Genomic DNA, 20203 nt, shown 5'->3' on the forward strand with positions numbered 1-20203 from the left:
ATCCAGAAAATTAAATTATTTTTCCTTCGAAACATGTTCTCTATACTCCACTTCTTTTGTTTTGGTTTTGGTTTTAATTTTGTGTATCTATAAAATATGTTTTTAATCTTTACATTTTCTATGAATTTTATTTAGTTTTCAAACTTTCATAACATATAATTTAATTTCTGAACTTTATAAAAAAAAATATCTTTTTAATCTATCCTTAGTTCTTATCACCAAAAGTTAAAAAATTACAAAAATTAGAAAGTAAGCCCATGAATTATCTAGAAAGCACATGACCAAAGTTATCAGACTCGTGATTTTACGTAGAATCATGGAGGTTCCATAAACTTGACTCGTAGAATCAAATCGTAAACTCGTAAGAATTTACTCAAATAAAAAAATATATTAATATTCCTTTATATAAAATTATAAGTAAATATTTCAACCCTAAATAAAATGAAAATAATAAACTTTAGCAATAATTCAATAAACTAGCATAGTCCACAATCCACACTCAATCTAACATAAATTCATACGATACAAAACTTAAGCAAACAAAACTCAAGTTATTGATGTTCAATTAAAATCTCTCCGTGAAAATTAGAATCAAGTTATTAATTTGATGCACTTGATGTGATGCAAATTTGTTTCTCAACTAAGCAAACAAAACTCAATACTCTCACTCACCCTTGATGAGTTCTATTGCAAGAATGGAAAGAGCTTAGGATCCATGAACATGGATGAATTCCTTTCTAGCATTTGGAACTCTGATGATAACAACCAAGTTAACCCACCACTACCCACCCTTGATGAAGTTGCAAAGGGTAAAAGTGTAGTAGCAATCGAACCCACCATCATTTCCCAGCCACTACCCACCCTTGGTCTCAGATCCACAAAAGCCAACCACACTACAATGAAGCTAACAATAGCCTTGCCAGGAATGAGCCACTGCTCAAAAGGCAGCAAACACTTGAGGAAATGACTTTGGAGGATTTCCTAGTAAAAGCTGGGGTGGTACAAGAATCATCATCACTATTCAAGTCTTCATTATTATATCAGAATCAGATTGGTAACATTGCAAGTAATGGACCATTGAGTGCAAGTTATAGGTTCAGGCATGTAATAAGGACAAGATCTAGTGTGTCTTGTAATGGGCTTGAAACACAAACATGTTGGCACATAATAACAACTTAGTTATAAAGGATGTCACTACAAATGACACTGTGGAAAATGTCCAAGCTTAGGAGAATCAAGTAGGAAGGGTAATAGGAAGAGGATCATTGATGGCCCTCCTGCAGTGGCAGTAGAGAGAAGGTAGCGCAAAATGTTGAAGAATCAAGAATCGGTGGCACGTTATATAGTGTTTAAAGGTTGGTCAGAAAGACAATTATGACAGATACGATTATGCTTCTCAACAGAGAAAAGAGTGTACATAAGAAACAATTCTGCTAAAATTATGCAACAATGGAAGACTCATTCAAGAATCTGGAAAGGAATATTAATTGTTTTTCTAAAAAGAAAATTAAGAAGACTCTAACATGCATAAAATTCACTTCATTCACCAAAGCTTGGAGCTAAGTCATGAAATGAGGGCTTTCAAGTTTCAATCTTCTGCGATGACGAGGACCAACAGTCCAGCACGATAGCGATGATGAGGACCACCACGACGCGAGTAGCTCAGCACCCAAACCAAACTTGAACAAGACAAAGTGAGTGAGTAGACAGGGTTGCGAGAATCATTTTCAGGGGGCTTTCGTACAACGCCGTTTCGGGTTTTCGTAAACCCACGGACTCGGAGCAGACTCACGAATCTATCCAAACTCGCCCGAGTCTACGTTAAATCAGACAAGTCTACTCTATTTTCGATTCTGCTTCCGATTTAACTCGTTAAACCTTAATAGAATTGTAAAATCGTACGATTTTACGATTTAAATCGCGAGTTTAACAACCATGGACATGACTGAAAGCCGCTGAACAGAAAATTATTTCCATCCACCCTCATTTTCACCCATTTTCTGTTCCTACTCAGTCACTCATTTACACTTTATTTTTCACTTATTTCTACACATCCTATATCACAATTTTTACCCTTTTTTACACCAAACACATCATTCAACTTTCTAAGCATAGAACTGGAAACCATGAAATAACTTTTTGCAACAATTGGTCCATGAAATCTTACATCGAATCTCAATCTTTTTTCAGATAAAAAAATCCATTTCCTATGTCACTTTGTCAAGTGACATGATAAATGAAAACAAATTATAATCCTTCTTAACTAATTCTAAAACCTTTTTGCACAGTACTGAAGGGTAAATAATTTTACAATAATAAATTAAATTATTTTTGTACATCTCTTTAATAATACATGTACTATATGAGGCCTTCCAAGCTCCTCTTGTTTGAATCAAGTTTACAAAACTCACAACCTGGGCCACAAAACAATTCAGGCATCCATGCCCAACTCATCTTTGATGTTCTGCAATAACAAAAGAGACAAAAGAAAGTTAGCCAACACAAGATTGGAATACAAGGAATAGGTGCAGCATCCAATTTAACTCACATTTGAGACATCCTTCAACAGGTTGAGTGTTTTCAGAGCCTTTCCTGATTGTTGTGTTTCACGTGCCACAGAAACCCCTTCAGCTAGGTTACTTACACAGCCACTGACTAAGAGAGCTGCTGCGGCATTGAGAATCTAACATTTTTTTTTTACAATGAAAATGTCTTAATTAAGAGACAAATACATTCATAAAAAATGAGTCAAGTTTTACAGTATACAAATATCAAAATATTATGCAGGACATAATATGAATTTCCATATTTCACCGGGACAAATTGATATGAAAAAAAAAATGTCCCTAGATGGATTGCAGTACAACAGCATTATGCATACATTCTACTCAGGGGTGACGGAAAATTATAGACACAAACAGCTTGTGTTCGTATTTCATCAACAGGTCAACTTTCAATTGGCTAGCTAAGATGCAAAATGTTCTATTCTGGTAAAAAAAATATTGAAAAAAAAAAACTTTCAAGGTAGGTTTATTGGCATGATTCCATGGTTAGAACTTAGAATCAGATGTACAAGGTCATAACAAAATATGAAGGTTAGAAACAAAATAATTTGCTCAAAATTTGAATGTAACAAAGCCAGACTAAGAAGGGAACAAGTTCCATCTCAACCGAAAATTCATAGAATCCCAATTGAAGTAACATTAAAAGCATAATTTATATTTTTCATTCCAAGGCCAGCACCTTCCCATGACTTAACACAAAGATATCATCCTCTCAGCTCCTAGAAATAGTTAAAACAACAAAGAAGAGAAAAGATACTCACCAAAGCATCTGCAATTGGCCCTCTCTCTCCACCTAGAACACGCTTCAAAACCTCTGCATTGTATTCTGGACCACCACCTTTTAAGCTTTCAATATTGCACCGTGGAATGCCAAACTCCACTGTTCCAATAAACAATCTGATATAAAGAGTCCATTCAAATATGCATATCCAATAAAAGATCCATTATGGCACCCAATTAGTAGCATGTGAGCTATATTAATTTACTACATAACAAAAACAGATAAAACCATAGATTAATAAGCTTACAGGGATCAAATGCAAACTTATCAACCCTGTCAGCCATAACATCAAGCACTATACCAGGTCCTGCATGAAATGCACACAAGAGATCAGAAAGGACCACTCCAATCAGATTTAGGTCTAATTTGGATAAACTTCTCAACAAGCACTTATCAGAGGAGAAAAAAAGGTAATAAAATGAATCAACCTTCTCTCATAACTTTTTTAGAAGTTCTCTCATCCAACTTTTTCAAAAGTTGAAGTACATAACCTTACTTTAACTTGTAATAGGAGAAGTTTGATACATTTTACCTCCCTATTTCTTCACCCATAGGCTCTTGTGGAGAAGTTTATCCAAACTAGGCTTCACATACATATAACTTAAAAAAATTATTTCCAGATGCAAAAACAAGCTTGAGATCTTACCAAGAGGACTCATTTCATCCAAACCTTCAGAGTGGACAACTAAGGCTCGTTTCATGCCAAATCTATTGAGTGCTTTGGCCATTTTAAGGACCTATTCATAAGACCATGAAAAAAAGCTTATTAGGGATGACATAGATGATAGATGGAGAAAGGCAGAAACAGTTAGTCTGTCTTCTTTTTTTTCTCAAGGAAAAGATACAAAGGTAAGAAACAAAAACAAATGTCTGGGGAATAAGTGTATGAAAAACTGCATAATCCATAATGTTAATTTGTCAAATAAAGTTCCCCATTAAAACATGTCAAATTCAGTTTGTAGTAAAATTCTTCAGTTGAACAGGATGAGTCTAGGCAGTTTATAAGGTTTAATTTGAGCAGAGACAATCTCTAGGGATGAAAATTCAACCAATTGGTTATAGAGATCTTTAGAAGGCTACAAAACAAAAAGATTGTGAAGGAAAAAACCAGGAGACAGAGTTCAGGTTCTTGACATACCAAATGTTTATGGTATAAAGCAGAAAAAAAGACTAAATTAAGCTGATACTATGGAAAAGGGTTGAACTTGTACACAGATAAAATTTCAATGTAAACCAATTCAAAATCCAACCTGCTTCAAAATTATCAATCTTCACACTGCACATGTTAGACCAAGTAGAACTTTTATATATTATCCATTCTTTATTAGATATTCTATCCTTAATTCAAAATTTTTGCTTTCTAAAAACTTGCAAAGATCACACTGCATGTATGATATAGAGTGAAAGGAAAGTCACTTCCAGTAAGATTATGTTAATACATAACCGATCAAATATGTATGACAAAACTTACCAAGTCCTCTGTGTATACTCCAACAACGGCAAAAGGTGCATGTGCTGGATTCAACATTGGACCCAATATATTGAATATAGTTTTTATCTTTAGCTTCTTTCTTACAGGCCTGACAATCTTCATTGATGGGTGATACTTTGTAGACATCATAAACCCCATCCCAGCTTCATCCACACACCTCTTCACCCCCTAATTTGCAAAAACACGCAAAAAAAAATTACCAAACACATCTATCAATAATAATTTCTGTTCAACAAATGCTATCGGTGCTTCATCCACACACCTCTTCACCCCCTAATTTGCAAAAACACGCAAAAAAAATTACCAAACACATCTATCAATAATAATTTCTGTTCAACAAATGCTATTGGTGGAGACACACACATACACATACAAAACCTAAAACATTAGAGATTAACCATCCTCCTTTATATATTAAGGCAAAATAACCAACAAGCTCACCACTATTATTTTCTGCAGTTAACCAGAAATACACTGCAGTATTGGAAAATCTCAATTTCAAAATTAACAGAGAGAATAGCATTGTTAAATGTAATTTGCAAGGTTTTGAACTGGAGTGGTGGTCACACTTGAGGCTTTTTCACGATCTTTGATATTAAAAAACAGGACAAAACACGGATGCATTTCCCCAGGTACTTTAGTATTGTTCTCCAATTGGGGTTATTGTATCGTATCGTATCACCTCAATGAAATGCATAGCAAAGGTTTGCATCAAATATCAACAAGCATAGATTACTCCCAGAACAACAACCTAAAAAAATTGTGGTTGTGGACAAATGGTCGCAATGTAGCCATTGTGACTCCAAAACCAAACCCCTAGTACATTGCCGACACAATTGTGGCTGTGAACAAATAGATCCCAATGTGGTCATCAAGACTCAAGTTTGCAATTGATATTTTGAACTAACCTGTGGACCTAAGTCAATGACCACTCCCAAAGCTTCCAACACATCGGCACTCCCACACGCAGAAGAACTGGAACGGCTCCCTTGCTGCAAATAGATCACCATTGTTTCAATCACATCATTTCAATTCACACACTGCAAATAACACACACAGACCTTTGCAACTCTGGCACCGCAAGCCGCGGCAAGAATCGAAGCACCGGTCGAAATGTTGACCGTGTTGGCACCGTCCCCTCCGGTTCCCACGATGTCCACCACATCGTCCAAACCCTCCACCTTCGTCGCGTGTTTAAACATTGCCCTCGCCAACCCCACAACCTAGTAATCCACGAAAACAAAAAAACACATTTGAATCAATTTGAGAAAACTGAAACTTTGCTTGCATCAGAACAAAGGTTACTACTACTTACTTCTTCATAGGTCTCTCCTTTGGCTCTGAGAAGCACGAGAAGGGCGCTGATTAAGGCCTCGTTTGGTTCGTGCAGCAGCAAGTTGAGACACGCTTCGGCTTCCTCCTCCGATAAATCCACTCCGGAAATCAGGGTTTCAATCACCTGCTACGCACGGCGTTTTCAATTTCAGTTTCAATGAATGGAAATAAAAAAGAATAAGGAATTGAAGACCTGGGGGAGAGAGTGAGTAGACGAGGCGGCATCAGGCGAAACGGCGACGTTTTCGGAGGCAATCACGGTCCGGTGAGTTAACGGAGAAATTGGAAGGGAAAAGAAACGGCGTCGGAGAATGGGGGAGGAAGAAGGAAGAAGGCGAGGATTGAAAGGAGAAAAGAGAGCGTGTGCTTGTGCCATATTGACGATGATGGTTTTGGAGTTGGGAGTGAATAAGTAAGTGAGGGGCAGAGAAATGAACACTGCCTGAAGGAACGGGATTTGGTCGGAGATGATATGTTGCTGTCTCGTTCGTCCCCTCTCGAAATGGCAGCAAAATCAGCAGGTGATTTGTGAGATGCCACCCATAGTTTATTGGGAAAAATCTTGATTCCTTTCTATGGAAGGAAAGTAAAGATAGGGGATAAACAAATGGGGATCTTTTTTGAGAGGACGGATTTATTTGGCTTTATTTACTCCAATTTCTTTTTATAAGGTTAATTTTCTCAACTCAATTTTCATTCATGAACCCCAGGCACTTCGTCAAATTTACCTCCATAATTTTTAGAAACTTACAAATTTTATTTTGGTAATTATAATTCCAACATAATTGAACTTTTTACTCTTTATTTTTTTTTGTATATTTTATCTCCAATTTTTTATTTTTCATTTATTTTTAGATGAATTTTATTCTATTTTTTTTTGCTTATTAACGGATAATTAAGGGACAAATGACAGGAGAAAAAAATTGTACTTTTTTTTATAAAAATTAGTGTAAAATACATCAAATTAATTTATAGTAGATAAAATTTATTAAAATATAAAAGTTGGAATAAAAATTGCAATTAAGAAAAGAATATTATATTCCATGTCCCTTAACATATATGTACCAAATACAGAAGGCAAACATATATTCTTTTCATTTTAAAACTATTATTAAAGTCAATGCACATATTAAAAAATTTAATTAATGTAAGATATTGATATACCTTGACTAAAATGCATTATTAATTAATTAAGAGTATAATTTCTATTATTATTATTATCAATGTAAAAAAAAATATTTTCATAATTTGAACATTGAAACTGATATATTATTAATTAAACGTTTGAGATTATTTGTATATATATGCATATTCTTTTTATTATTAAAGATTAAAAAACTAATACATCTAAATTATATATTTAAAAATATAAATATGATTTATGTGATTACTAATATTTACTTTTATCGTGACAGTCTAGGATCGTTAGAGAGCTCCACATAATGGTATGTTGAAGTGTAATGTTGTTGTCAGTTTATTTAAAGATTCAACCTAAATTTGGTTAATTTGGTCTTTATATCAGCATGGGTCGGATGACTCCTAGGATTCCTTATTCTGGAATATCATGTTTTTTTGTCTTTCCATCAATGTTTTTTAAGGTTAATTTTGTTAGAAGACAAGTCAATGGTTCATGCTCTTTTTAGAGTTGCATCATCTTTATCTAGTTTTCATGTTTTGTAGTTAATCATCTTCACTCTTGTATTATTTTTTTTTTATTAATAAATATTAATGGTTAATTTATTAATTTTTTATTAGTAAGGAGGAATCAAATACATCACCTTTTCTTATTTTCCTTTTTGGATTTTTATTTGATTATTAACGAGAAGCCATAAACTTATTTATGTAAAAAAAAAAGAACATAAAAGCAATTTAAAAAAGAGAAATAAGATAGAAGAAAAACCAGATGTATGAGTATAATTAATTTTGTTATTATTTTTGTCGTTGAAAATTAATGAAAATGTACGGTGTCCTACATTGATATTAGGGTCCATCTATTGTCATTCTAATAATTTATTACTGATTTTTAAACTGTTAATTATTTAAAGTCTTCAGTAAAAATAATAATTAAAGATTATAAGCATAATTTTAAAATTAATTAAATGACGTTGTCGTTTACTTAATCATGGCACCTGCTCCCCGTTGTCGCATCACATGCATAACATTTTTTATGTACGATACTCAGATTTTCCTTAACTTGTTTTGGTGTTAGTTAATTAATTAAAAATAGGGTTTATTTTAGTAATTAGAGTATATTTTTAATGGACATTTTTATTTTAATTTTTTATTAAATAAATACTACGGAGTTAATTGTCCAGTCTTATATTTTATTTAACTTTTTTCTCTTCTTTTTCTAATATTTTTTAAAATATAAAGAATCAAGAAGTGCCTCTTTATTTTTTTAGATTGCACTTATTGTATATTTTTATGTTCAATAAAAAAGAAAATATTTATTATATTTCAAATGAAAAATCATTTAATATTTAACTTTTAATTAGTAATGAAAAGTATCTCTCTTTCTCTTAGATTGCATTTAATGTATATTTTTTTAAAAGAAAAAAATAAAATATTTATAACTGAGCTAATGGCTTTACTTAGAATGAAAGTTATACATAGTACATAACATAAACGGAGAGCCAAATTGCAAATATATTTATTATTTGTAAATTAGTATATATAAATTAGTAATATATATTTGAACAAATTATAGTAACATCTCTTAAAATTTTGTGTAATTATACAAGCATTCTTTATTTTTTTTTATGTCAGTGTAATATTTTAAAAAATATAAGAAAGTGTTGGTATAATATTTTCAAACTTAAAAGGGAGTTAGTATAAAAAAATCAATAAAGATAGAGTCATATTTGATAAAAACTCAGAGAGTATTGTTGTAATTTACTCACTTATATATATGTTTCACTAAAATTCATATTTACCCATATTTAAAAATAAAAAATGGATATAGTAATATATATGTTTCACCAAAAAATATTATATTTACATCATATATTTTCAATTAACCTTAAGTTTAAAAAACATTTCTCATTTAATACTTTTTCATATTTAAATCATAAAAAGGTGTACCGATATTACATTAGTCCAACAAAAATTTGGGATCAAATACTTTAAATAAGACATTATAGACCCACTAATAAAAAAAATATATTAGACTTGAATCATATAGATGAAAAATGAAGTCGGAGAAGAGATTTCATTTGTATCTAAGGTTATGATTAATAAACTAAAGTGATAAGTTAGCTGAAAGGTTTAAAAGTTATTTAAAAGGTTAAAAGGTATAAATTAGGAGTTGAAAAGTTAAAAAGTAAATGATAAGTTAACTAATAAATAAATGTCAAATGATATACAAATATATATTTAATATTTAAATTTTGTTTTTAACTTATCATCTTAAAAACTAGGATAATAATTTTTAAAATTTTGTATTATAAAAAAACGGTAAAACTAAAATTTTCATTTGTCTATATATTTTAAATTTTAAACTATGAAATAATAAAATAATTTAATTCTTTTACCGTTATATTGTAAATAAAAAAATTATTAATTTTATAATGTTATAATTGATAAAAAAATATTTAAAATAATTTAAAATATAAAAATTAATTAAATTAGATGCTAACTATTGAAATTAATAGTACAAAATAAATTATCATTTTAATCTCAAATAGACAAAAACACTCTTAAAGTAATTTTAATGTGATATAAACAAAATGAGTTTATTTTGAAATTAATTATATTTTATAAACTGGTTTACGAAAATTTAAACTAAAATTAAAAACTGTTGTGAATTCTAAAAATTTCAAAAATCAAAACTAAAAATCACCCCAAACCATGTCTAAATTTCCTAACCCACGATTCCCGAGAAATAAAAAATTTATCTCCTACCAAATATCTCCTTAAAGTTAAAATTTAATTATGACACTTTTTATTCTACTCAAACTAACTTAGAATTTTTATTTTCAAGACTAAATTGTCATAGTTAGGATGTTCAAAATCGAACCAAATTGTTTGTAATCGCCAAATTGATTAAAAAGATCATAAATCACTTAAATAAAAAAATCATAAAATAAAAAATTTAAACACCACATATTTTTCGCGATTTGGTTTGATTTCCGATCTTGTTATAAAAAATCAAACAAGCTACATGTTATAATTATATTGATTTTTATAGTGCTAATTAATAATAATTATTAAATATTTATTATTTTCCCTTGATTTTATAATCAAGATGTATATTTTACAATCATATGTTAAAAAATGCTAATATTATTAAAAAAATAGTGTTAAATATCAAGTGATATACAAATTACTATTATGTTACAAAAATAGTTAGTAATGTCATTTTATATTAATGCTAAATAGAAGTAAAAATAATAATTTATAACTAAAATATGATAAAACAAAATTTAATATTATGTAAGTTTAATTAATAGATTTTAAATTAAGATAATATATTAAAAGAGTATAAAATTGGAAAATCAAACCAAATCAAACCACAAAATTTATAAATTTATAAATTAAGATTGGTTTGATTTGGTTAAAATTTAATGTATATTTAAATTGAATCAAATAACCTCTTTATTTTGTGTTTGGCTCTCATGACTGTTTGTCTAAAAACTGCTGAACAAAATCGTACCACCGACCCTCTTGGTCACATCCTTATACTTTCAAGACAAAAATAACTTTTTTTATGTATAAATTTACATTCCCACTTATACTATTAATATATTTTTTATTTATTTGAATTGAAACTATTATGTGCATTATAAATAAGATATATATATTTTAAATATATAAATTATAATATAATTAAATTTTATGATAAGTAAATAATTTTAAATACTTAATTATGTTTTAGATTTATGATGAATAATTTAAATTATAATTTTTTTGTCAGAATTTAAATTATGATATAAAAGTACTTTTAGATAAAAATGTATTATTAATCATTGTATTTTTTTAACAATGATCTTGGTCCCTACGTTTTTCTAATTTGTGAAATTAGTCTTTATTTATAAGAAATTTTTTACTTTCGTCCCTCTCAATAATTTTTGTTACTGACTAGGCTAACGTGGCAAGCATTTGTAGACGTGTGGAATCGCTAAATAATATTTGTTATGTCTAAAATACAATTTTTGATGATTTAAACCACTTAAAAGTTGCATTTGTATAGTATTTAAATGTAGGATTTATTGACAATTTTCAGAGAGAAATGCAAAATGACTTATTTTGGCGTGTGCGTGCATGTAGCATAGCAAACTTCATAATATGCAAATACAATAGAAAGAATGGTAGATCATCTAGACACGACAAACAAGTTAATTGGAATGGATGGCAAATCCGCGTACAATTATTACAGTAAGCTGCAAATTGTTTTAAATTACATACAAATCTAACTATTTTCTGTATGACTTAATTTCACTTGGAAGCAAAAATGGCTTCCAAATCTTTGTACAATGAACTTGATTTTGACTTGAACTCAGAAGATGAGCTCCCACTCCTTTTGTTTCCCCATAACCCACTCCATCCAGTAGTGCCACTAGTAGAAGGATCATTTCTAGTTCCACTTCTTTCCCTACCGAAGCTAGACTTTGCAAATCCCCTTAGTTGTTTCAACCATGCTCCATCAGGTGTACCTGAGCTCCTGCTACTCGAGCGCCTGGATCTGTCAGCGCCCGAAGCAGTGTCTCTAGGCTCTTCATTCACATTGTCATTTTGTGGTAACCTCTTTTCCAAATCTTTGATGCACTTTTGAGGGACAAAATACAAAAGAAACCCAATGGAGGCATTTTTCAAACCTGTCAAGAGTGATTTTTCCTCAGGGTCCAGCATCTTTGCTTGGATATATAAAGCATACCATTCATTAGTGATCTGTGCACAATACCCTATTAGGAACAGCACAAGCATAAAAATTCCATACTTAGTCTCAGCACTCACAGAAATGTCCTTCTTCAAGAGGACTAAACAAGTAGCAAATAAAGTAACTTCACAGGCGAGTGAGATAATCTCCACTAACTGAACCCTTTTCTTTATAAAAGGCTTCTTTAGCAGCATGAAGAATAGCTGAAAAGAGGTCATGGACAGCACGATAATCACCGGACTCTTAGATGGCTGAGTCAGAACAAAGAGACCTGCCAAAATTCCCAATGAGACACGTCTTATGGATTCAAGGAACACGTAGTATATCCTAAGAATGCCAAACAACTTTTGAATGAAAGGTGCTTCTGCATCTTCTGTTTCATCATCAGAGGCAATGATGCAGTCTCTTTGACTCGGAGGATTGCCGCTGCCACCAGCTATCTGTGAAAGCATGTACTTAGGAGGGCCTCTTAAGTCTTCAAACAGTGGTCCAAAGATGGTTAGATTAACAGATTTAGGTTGTTCTTTCCATGTCCACTGGCCTCTTTTACCTGGCCCCAGAGTTACTCTCACAAGCTCTTGGTACCAGTGAAATGTCTCACCTTCTTGATGAACTTCCTTATATTGAAGTAGTTTTCCAAATGTGATTCCAATAGAGAGGAACATGAACAAAGCTAGAAGAACAGTGCCCACAAAAACCAACAGTAGAATTCCAACTGCCAATCCAGAAGGAGACCCCCCTAAGGCCATACATGCAAAACAGAAAAATTAAACCTAATAATTGTGTAATCAAGAGGTTTTGAACTTCTGAAGATGAACAAGTAACCTTGCAATAAAGATTGAAAGCATATAAATGAAATCATCTTACAGCAGTTATGTTTTTCTCATTTTTCTATTATCCTTTACATAACATGGAGAATAAAGACCCATCTTTTCTTGTGAGGAGAACATTCATCAAAAAACAAATGAATACATTGTCATGAACTATATATTAAAACTGGGAGAAATCAAATTAGAAGGATTAAATTAACGTGGGATCAACTCATAAGAGGGAAGATATCTAGTATAGGTAGCATGCAAACAAAGGAAAACAGGAGCTATAAACTCTTTAGTTATCAGTTTAGATTTTTTTCATAAGGAAGAAAGGCACCTTCCTTCTTTGCATCTCAACCCTGTAATTTTCTCGATTTTGCATCACACATTTCCTTCTTCTTAAAAGCTATTAACTACGAACTTTGACTCAAGCATCCATAGGAAGGCTTGTCAAATCTAACTCTTCTATAATGCTGTTGTATAATAAAATAGATGACATATGTAATAATAACACTAATTACTGTTTGCATGGTGGGATAATAGGATGATAATAAAAGAAATGAATGACCAGCAGAGTTTTTCCTGAATAAGCAACATTATCAGGTGCTTTGGATAAGGATCAGATACTTATGACTATATCCATTTGAAGAAAAAAGAAGTAGCCCCAGGAACACCACCAATATCATGCTTAATTTATAGCATAAGAGGAAAACTATTGAACTAGATCAAATTAGAAGGACCACCAACCCATGCTTCATAAAACACTCTAATGTGGTTGACGCCACTAATGGTTTGAAACAACTTTTATATATCGCATATGTCCAAAAAAAATGGTTTGGTGACAAATAATAACATTATGATTATGGATTACCTTGAAGAAGCACACCAGAGGACTTGCAAACATTAGGTAGTGCAAGAAATATAAGAAACATTTCAAATCTAGGGAATGTGAGTGCTCCATGTATTTTATCCTTCTCAGAATTTCTCTTCCCAAATTTCAGGACAATGAGGAGAAAAGCATGCAGAACCATTAAACCACCACAGATCACAGCTAACCAAAACATGCTTCTATAAAATTCTGTCCATCTATAAGAACAAAAGAAATTAATCTAATAGTCAATTATAAGTAAGCAAATATTGTTGAGGCATTTGAACTTTTGATCAATAAACTAATTATAATCCGAAAGCAGAGGGTGTTTCTTAATTTATCTCATGGAATGCCTTTCTCATTGTTATAGATGAAAAAAAAATGTATCAAGTTCACACCATTACAAATCAATATGTTCACTATTTATTTAATAAAATTTGACTTATCATGAGTAAAATTCTACTGAATGCACCATATTTTCTCCCTCAAATTTGCGTTTCATTTCACTTAAATTTTGTAATATCTGTTTTACTCTAATTAAACACACTGTCAGTCAATTTTTGAAGCAATGGTTATTTTGCAAACCTTTTCTTACACCTCTCTCTTTGAAGGTTAGTAAAACATGTGCCGACAAGTAAAATGTAATATACCAAGTTGACAATTTTCAGATAACATTGCAGTTTATGTAGAGGCATGCAAAAGATGGTAAAGTATTGGTGTTCTAGTAATCATATCCTAACAAGAATTCTGGCAATAAATAGTTTGATACACTTTTATTCAAAGCACTATTAGTTTATCTGAGTTCCACTAAATAATTTTGGGTTACTCTGCATCTCTGTTAAAAAGAGTGAGTTCAAGAGTGCTTTGCTACTATCCCATGTATCCTAATTATAACCTTTCTGTATCCAAATGAAAACACTAATTTTCTATGTACAATATTATAATATTGAGACATATAACTTACCCAGCGGAATGTTGTGAATCCAAAAGATATTCAGCTTCTGGTTTCATATTTCCGCTCTGCAAGTATACATAATAAATCAAGAATTTTGACTTTTTTTCTCTTTCATTAATATAGAAAATAAACTAACTTTCTCTGAACTATTAATAGACATGTCAACTTGTTCTAACCTCAAAGTATTGCAGGTACTCGGAAGAAGTAAGTGGTGATCCATACACTGAAGCGGCCAAATTCAAACTCTTGTCCAAGAACTTCTTTGGGATTGTTGCTGGGGCTTTGGTGATGAAGTTAGAGCTCCCAAAAGGATTAGAGCCTACCATAAACAGGTTCATAGGTTCAGCTTCCCATGGAACAGGAAAATAGGGTACGGTCCATTGTAAATGTCTGGCAAATTCGTAAAACTCGACTGGCAATTTAACTGTTAACCATCTAGATAGTGCAAACACCTGAATATGGCTCAAAATTCTCTGCATGATTGACAAAGTTATCCTATCAATGATGTATTCTCTCCATAATCAATACAAAAATATAATACATTTTCTTCATTTGCATAAAACTTTTCAAAGTTGAAAGAAAACTAAAAGTTCAAGATGTTAAATGAAAATAATTTTATATGTTAGTTGAGATATGTATATTTTTTATGCAGGAAGAAGAAACACAGGTCTCTACCCTTGAATGTAAAAACCACTTTATTACAATCTACAATTTATGTGTCGTTTGTGACAAGGTAGAGTGAATGCAATGAGTTAGTGAGAAACTGGTCATTAAAATGGTGCAAATCCATCTCTCTCTCTCCCCCTCCCCCCCCCCCCCCCCCCCCCCTCATTTTATTTTTCATTTTTAATGAACTCTATCTCCCTCCCTTTGATACTTTGTCAAGCATGATGTCTGAGACCTTCTCCACCAAAATATTCTATTAAGTATGTTACAGCTTTTCTCCATTTGAACAACAACTCAAGACATAAACATGTGTAAATTGCATACGGATTCATGGGATGTTAACTGGTCAGCGGGATTCAGGTTAGGTGTCTTACAAGAAGATTCCTTGCCGGATCCAAGACCAAGAAAGATGATGATCTTGTAAATGTACCAACAGATTGTAGGTTTGCAGTTGAGATAGTAAGAAAGCCCGCAACAATAGATGTCAGCACAAAACAAGCAGTTGCAAATGCAGAGACCACAGAAGAAATGAGAGGCATAGAGTCTGCATGATTGAAATCATAAATATGTTAACAATTATGGATGAAATAAATGCAAAGGAAAAACGATATTATGATATACAAGAATAGAATGTTCACCAGACAGACAAAATATAATACCAGCACTAATAACACAATCACCAAAAAACAAATGAATAAGCAAAAAAAAAAAATCTTACAGTGCCTCACTTGTAGAAAATTGGAAGCTAGATTTTTGTTTCCAGCAACATCTCGTGTTACATTCTCAGGAACACTAATAAATACTAGATCATCATCTGCTTGTAACTCAACCATGTATGTGCTCCGACTTATTTCATGGAAACTAAACAGAAAACAAAAGTTGCAAGAGAAAAGATAGTCGGTCAATTTGCATTTGGCTTTCTCATAATTCAATTTCAGGGAACTAATCATTTTTAAATGACACATGTGGAGAAAGATAGATATTTACAAACAGACACTGTATCCTTATTGTGGTTTCATACTATACAATATCCAAGAAAATGTTCATCTACAAAGTACTTACCTTTTTAATAAACCCCCAGAAATTGATATGCAAGAGGAGTTGAAGCCAAAAACAGGCTTCACAAATTTAACTAATATCTGGAGATTGTGCTCTCTCGTCCTCATGCTATATGTACTCAACATCACAGCAGGCCTCTTAATATCTGAATTCCATACATGGATATGTTAGCAAAGAGCATTGGAATGTCAAGATTCCCAAGACAAAGGTTTGAGAAAACAATATATATATATATATATTATAAATCTAAATAGTGTTTTCTTGTTGGTTGGTGGATAACATGTACCATAAAGGAAAGTAACTGGTGCAATTGGAGAAACTTGAGTCCCTTGTCTGGATATTATAGACTCCGAATTGAAGTCAACTGATATTATAGCAGTAGAGGAGATATTAGCAATCTGAAATAAGAATTGGCCAAAAGAAAGTGTAAGCAGAGGAGATGCACTTAGAATAATCATAAGAAATACACATTTAAAACTTATCATATCCACGAATCAACTAACCGTGAATCCAAATCTACGATTTCCAAGACTTTTTGCATTATTTAGAAGAAGTGAACCCTGACTAATGTTGATAGAATTCAAAATTTCTGTAGAAGAATTCAGAACTGGAGCTGAGAAGTACAAATATATCTTTAGCCTATCATGGTCATTAGTTGCCTGTACTGTTCTAGTTTCGCTGTCAAGTTGAAGTAGCTCTTCTGGTACATGAGTCCTGATGTTGACATAAACCTTTCTTCTGTCTGTGGATCATGGTGCCCATAGGGGAAATCAAGTTTTGAACATTAAAAAATGATATCAAATGTTTTTTTTAGTAAAGTTTACTTATATTTAGGATGCATAAAAATCTTCTGAGCTCCAAGACTCTTAACAACATTACAATTAAAATACTAAGAAATGATAACATTATGTTAAATTCTATGGTATTAAAAACCAAGCACCAGTATAAAAGACAGTACAACATCCTTGGCCACAAACACCACATGCACATGGACTTTTATCCATAAAGTAATCACACAAATATCTACCAATAAGATATAACATAATAATACACTCACCAAAATGTATATAAACAGTTGAATTTGGCATTCTCATAAAGCTGTTGCCAGCACGGTCAGTGCAGAAGTTCCTATCCATTACAAGGATTGCCCGGCCATATTGAACTGTAGACGATAGACTAACAAGAAGAGAATACGTGAGGTTTGGCTGTATAATTCTAAAGGAAGATGGAATGACCTGGCCAGCACCATAGACAAGAAGCTGTAGAGAAATATTACAGCAGCATGTTAAAAATTGATTTAGTATTGTATTAACACATCACTATTTTTTACAGAACTCTCTCCCTGTATTTTTATTGTTTCTTGCTGAGTAATGTGGAATTTGCTTTTTCCATAACAATAGCATACAAAAGCTTTGAAGAAATTCTTGTTGATTAAACAGGTATGCATAATCCCGTATTCTTTGGCAAAATTGCATGGCAGGTTTTGGGGGATCTTAATACATCCTAATCTGCATATAGTCTTAGTTGACCATTCAATAGACACATAATTTGAGAAGTCTAAGCAATTTTGGTTAGACACCTACTTACATTGCAGGCATTTACCGACTTGCATCCAAAGCCACCTCCACCTATACAGGGTTCTGTGAAAGATATGTTTACAGACACATTTAAAGAACTTGTAAAAGATGCTGAGGCTGTAACATCTGCTGTTGGGGGAGTAGTATCTGAAAAATATAATACTGTGATATATTAAAATGGTATTCAATGAAGAACAAATTTATATGAATCTCAATTCAGTCGGACAGAAAGTTCAAGCAATATATCTACTTTCCCTTATCCCCATGACTTTGTAAACTTGTTTTTCCATGTGACAAAGATGCAAACAAAAACTAGTTAATCATTGAGATGCATTAATTATCCAACTCAAAATGGGAAAGAGATCTTGCTAGTCACATTTGTGGCATAAAATATTAAGTAAAGCTGGAAACATAATTGTTCTTCTACTTTATACTACATTATATAGTCAAAAGACTCTGTACTTAACTTTTTTCATTCCAAAGACACATGACATAATTCATTAACAACACATCAGCAATTAAAAGGGGCCAAATCCCATAAGTGATAATTAACTGATAACAAGCATAAGGAATTAAGTATGGTTTCTTAACCAACAGTCCAGTTATAGGTGGCACAGCCAAGTCCTTGATGTCTGGTGCAGACTTCAAAAGTATGATTTCCATCCTCCAAGCTTTTGTATGTAACCTTTCCATTTGTGCACACTGATGTGATCGCATCATCCAGCTGCATACATGGTATTTTTTAGATTAATCAGAATAGCTTCTAACGCCATGAACCAGCATTTTAGTTCTAGTGCTATATACAAACATACCAGAGTAGTCAACTACAACATGATAATCTGTCAAGTGAATCTGCACCCTCAACCCAATAAATTCTTGTATGGTCTAGATTCTAGACCGCCATGTGTTTACGATCCTATCCTATCCAATCTCCACATCACACAGCCTAATTTTTCAATTTATCTAAAATAATTTTTTTTATTGACAAATGTTAATTTGTTAATTTTGTTATAAATGTTAGTTGGGCGGATTTGAACCTGCAACCTCTCCCCCCTCCCTTCACCTTCGCCAATCACTTGACCAACCTTATATCTCCCAATTTATTAAACCCCCCCCCCCCCCCCTAATTTCCAAAAAAGAAATAAAAAATAAATGCACACACATAAGTACTATGTTTCCCATGTCACCCCAAAAAAAGAAAGCTCTCCTAAATCTTAATCAGGAAATTGATAAATTTGGTGATAACATGTGCAGGTTCTCTGGCATTAATAAAGAACAACAATAAATAATATATTAACATTTCACAACAAAAAATGATATATTTACTGGCGAAATTAAGTGACCTTAGAAGTTAATACACACACACACAAACCTTGCAACTGAGGGTGCAGTTTGAGCAAGGGTCCCCACTACCAGAGTTAATAACTTGGAAAGCAAATGATGCTGACTTAGAGTGAGAGAATGCATGGGGGGCCTTCAAGAACTTCACATGAACGTCAGAACCACCACATTTAGTAATGGAACACAGCAATGATAAAACTAAAACCCAACAGAGCAAACAAATAAATGGGACTCTAAGCAGAGCCATTTTATAACAAAGTAGGAGTGGATGCCACTTAGGTGTGAAAGAGTGACTTCTTGTTATTGTGGAGAAAGTGTTTGAAGAGAGGGAAGAGGGCCTTTGCATGCAAGAGAGTATACATAGAGATAGAGTAAGAGAGAGGTATACAGAAGTTGTTGTTTTAAGAAGGTGCCTTGAATTGAACTATGGCCATTGATAATTGCATTAAGGATAAGCGTAGGTACATGAGCTAGGAAGAAGTACAATCCTCTATTTCGTTACCTTTAACGTTGTAATAATTGATTAAAGAGATAGATGCACGTGTAACAGTTAAGATAGAAAACAGTCGCGGGTAATTATGAATTATGGCAATGATAGAGAAAGGAGAGTGAAAAATAAAAAAAGGTATAGAAAAGTACTCTACCTTTGTTTGTTACTCAAAATATTCCATCATTCTGTTTTCTATTAAAAATATGCTGTAACTTTATATGTACTAAACAACTAATATTACCAACAATGTTTTCTTGGTTAAGTATTATGGATTTCAACTCATAATTTTTTATTTAAAGATAAAATAATAAATTTTTAACATATTTATTTTATTTAATTAATTTTATAAATATTATTTTACAAAAAAATTATTAATTTTTCAAATTAT

At 32.1% G+C, this 20203-nt stretch overlaps 2 protein-coding genes across 2 annotated transcripts; both read right to left on the bottom strand.

Annotated features, from left to right (window-relative positions):
- Window positions 1-2114: 2114 nt before the first annotated feature.
- LOC114409840 (anthranilate phosphoribosyltransferase, chloroplastic-like) lies at window positions 2115-6792 on the bottom strand. Its single transcript, XM_028373471.1, has 10 exons — window positions 6366-6792; window positions 6153-6296; window positions 5899-6060; window positions 5746-5829; window positions 4817-5005; window positions 3992-4082; window positions 3593-3652; window positions 3326-3444; window positions 2549-2683; window positions 2115-2464 (listed from the first exon to the last, which is right to left on the bottom strand). The coding sequence occupies exons 1-10, from the start codon at window positions 6546-6548 to the stop codon at window positions 2432-2434; spliced, it is 1200 nt and encodes a 399-aa protein (XP_028229272.1). The 5' UTR covers window positions 6549-6792; the 3' UTR covers window positions 2115-2431.
- A 4622-nt stretch (window positions 6793-11414) lies between these two features.
- Window positions 11415-19796, bottom strand: LOC114409841. Its single transcript, XM_028373473.1, has 13 exons — window positions 19357-19796; window positions 18576-18708; window positions 17995-18131; window positions 17465-17666; window positions 16911-17149; window positions 16694-16805; window positions 16411-16552; window positions 16067-16209; window positions 15723-15892; window positions 14859-15155; window positions 14692-14747; window positions 13731-13945; window positions 11415-12786 (listed from the first exon to the last, which is right to left on the bottom strand). The coding sequence occupies exons 1-13, from the start codon at window positions 19669-19671 to the stop codon at window positions 11606-11608; spliced, it is 3342 nt and encodes a 1113-aa protein (XP_028229274.1). The 5' UTR covers window positions 19672-19796; the 3' UTR covers window positions 11415-11605.
- Window positions 19797-20203: the final 407 nt, after the last annotated feature.

The sequence above is a fragment of the Glycine soja genome, chromosome 4 (assembly GCF_004193775.1).
Source record: "Glycine soja cultivar W05 chromosome 4, ASM419377v2, whole genome shotgun sequence".
NCBI lineage: Eukaryota > Viridiplantae > Streptophyta > Magnoliopsida > Fabales > Fabaceae > Glycine > Glycine soja.

What these genes read in the sequence shown, in the direction of transcription:
- LOC114409840 (XM_028373471.1), bottom strand. Translation starts at nt 6,548, where the DNA reads ATGGCACAAGCACACGCTCTCTTTTCTCCTTTCAATCCTCGCCTTCTT. An exon ending in AAGGAGAGACCTATGAAGAA is followed by an intron (nt 6,061 to 6,152) that starts GTAAGTAGTAGT and finishes GTGGATTACTAG; the next exon opens with GTTGTGGGGTTGGCGAGGGC. An exon ending in GGATGAAATGAGTCCTCTTG is followed by an intron (nt 3,653 to 3,991) that starts GTAAGATCTCAA and finishes CATTTCATGCAG; the next exon opens with GACCTGGTATAGTGCTTGAT.
- LOC114409841 (XM_028373473.1), bottom strand. Translation starts at nt 19,671, where the DNA reads ATGCAAAGGCCCTCTTCCCTCTCTTCAAACACTTTCTCCACAATAACA. An exon ending in ACTGCACCCTCAGTTGCAAG is followed by an intron (nt 18,709 to 19,356) that starts GTTTGTGTGTGT and finishes CCATGTATGCAG; the next exon opens with CTGGATGATGCGATCACATC. An exon ending in ACCAGTTACTTTCCTTTATG is followed by an intron (nt 16,553 to 16,693) that starts GTACATGTTATC and finishes TATGGAATTCAG; the next exon opens with ATATTAAGAGGCCTGCTGTG.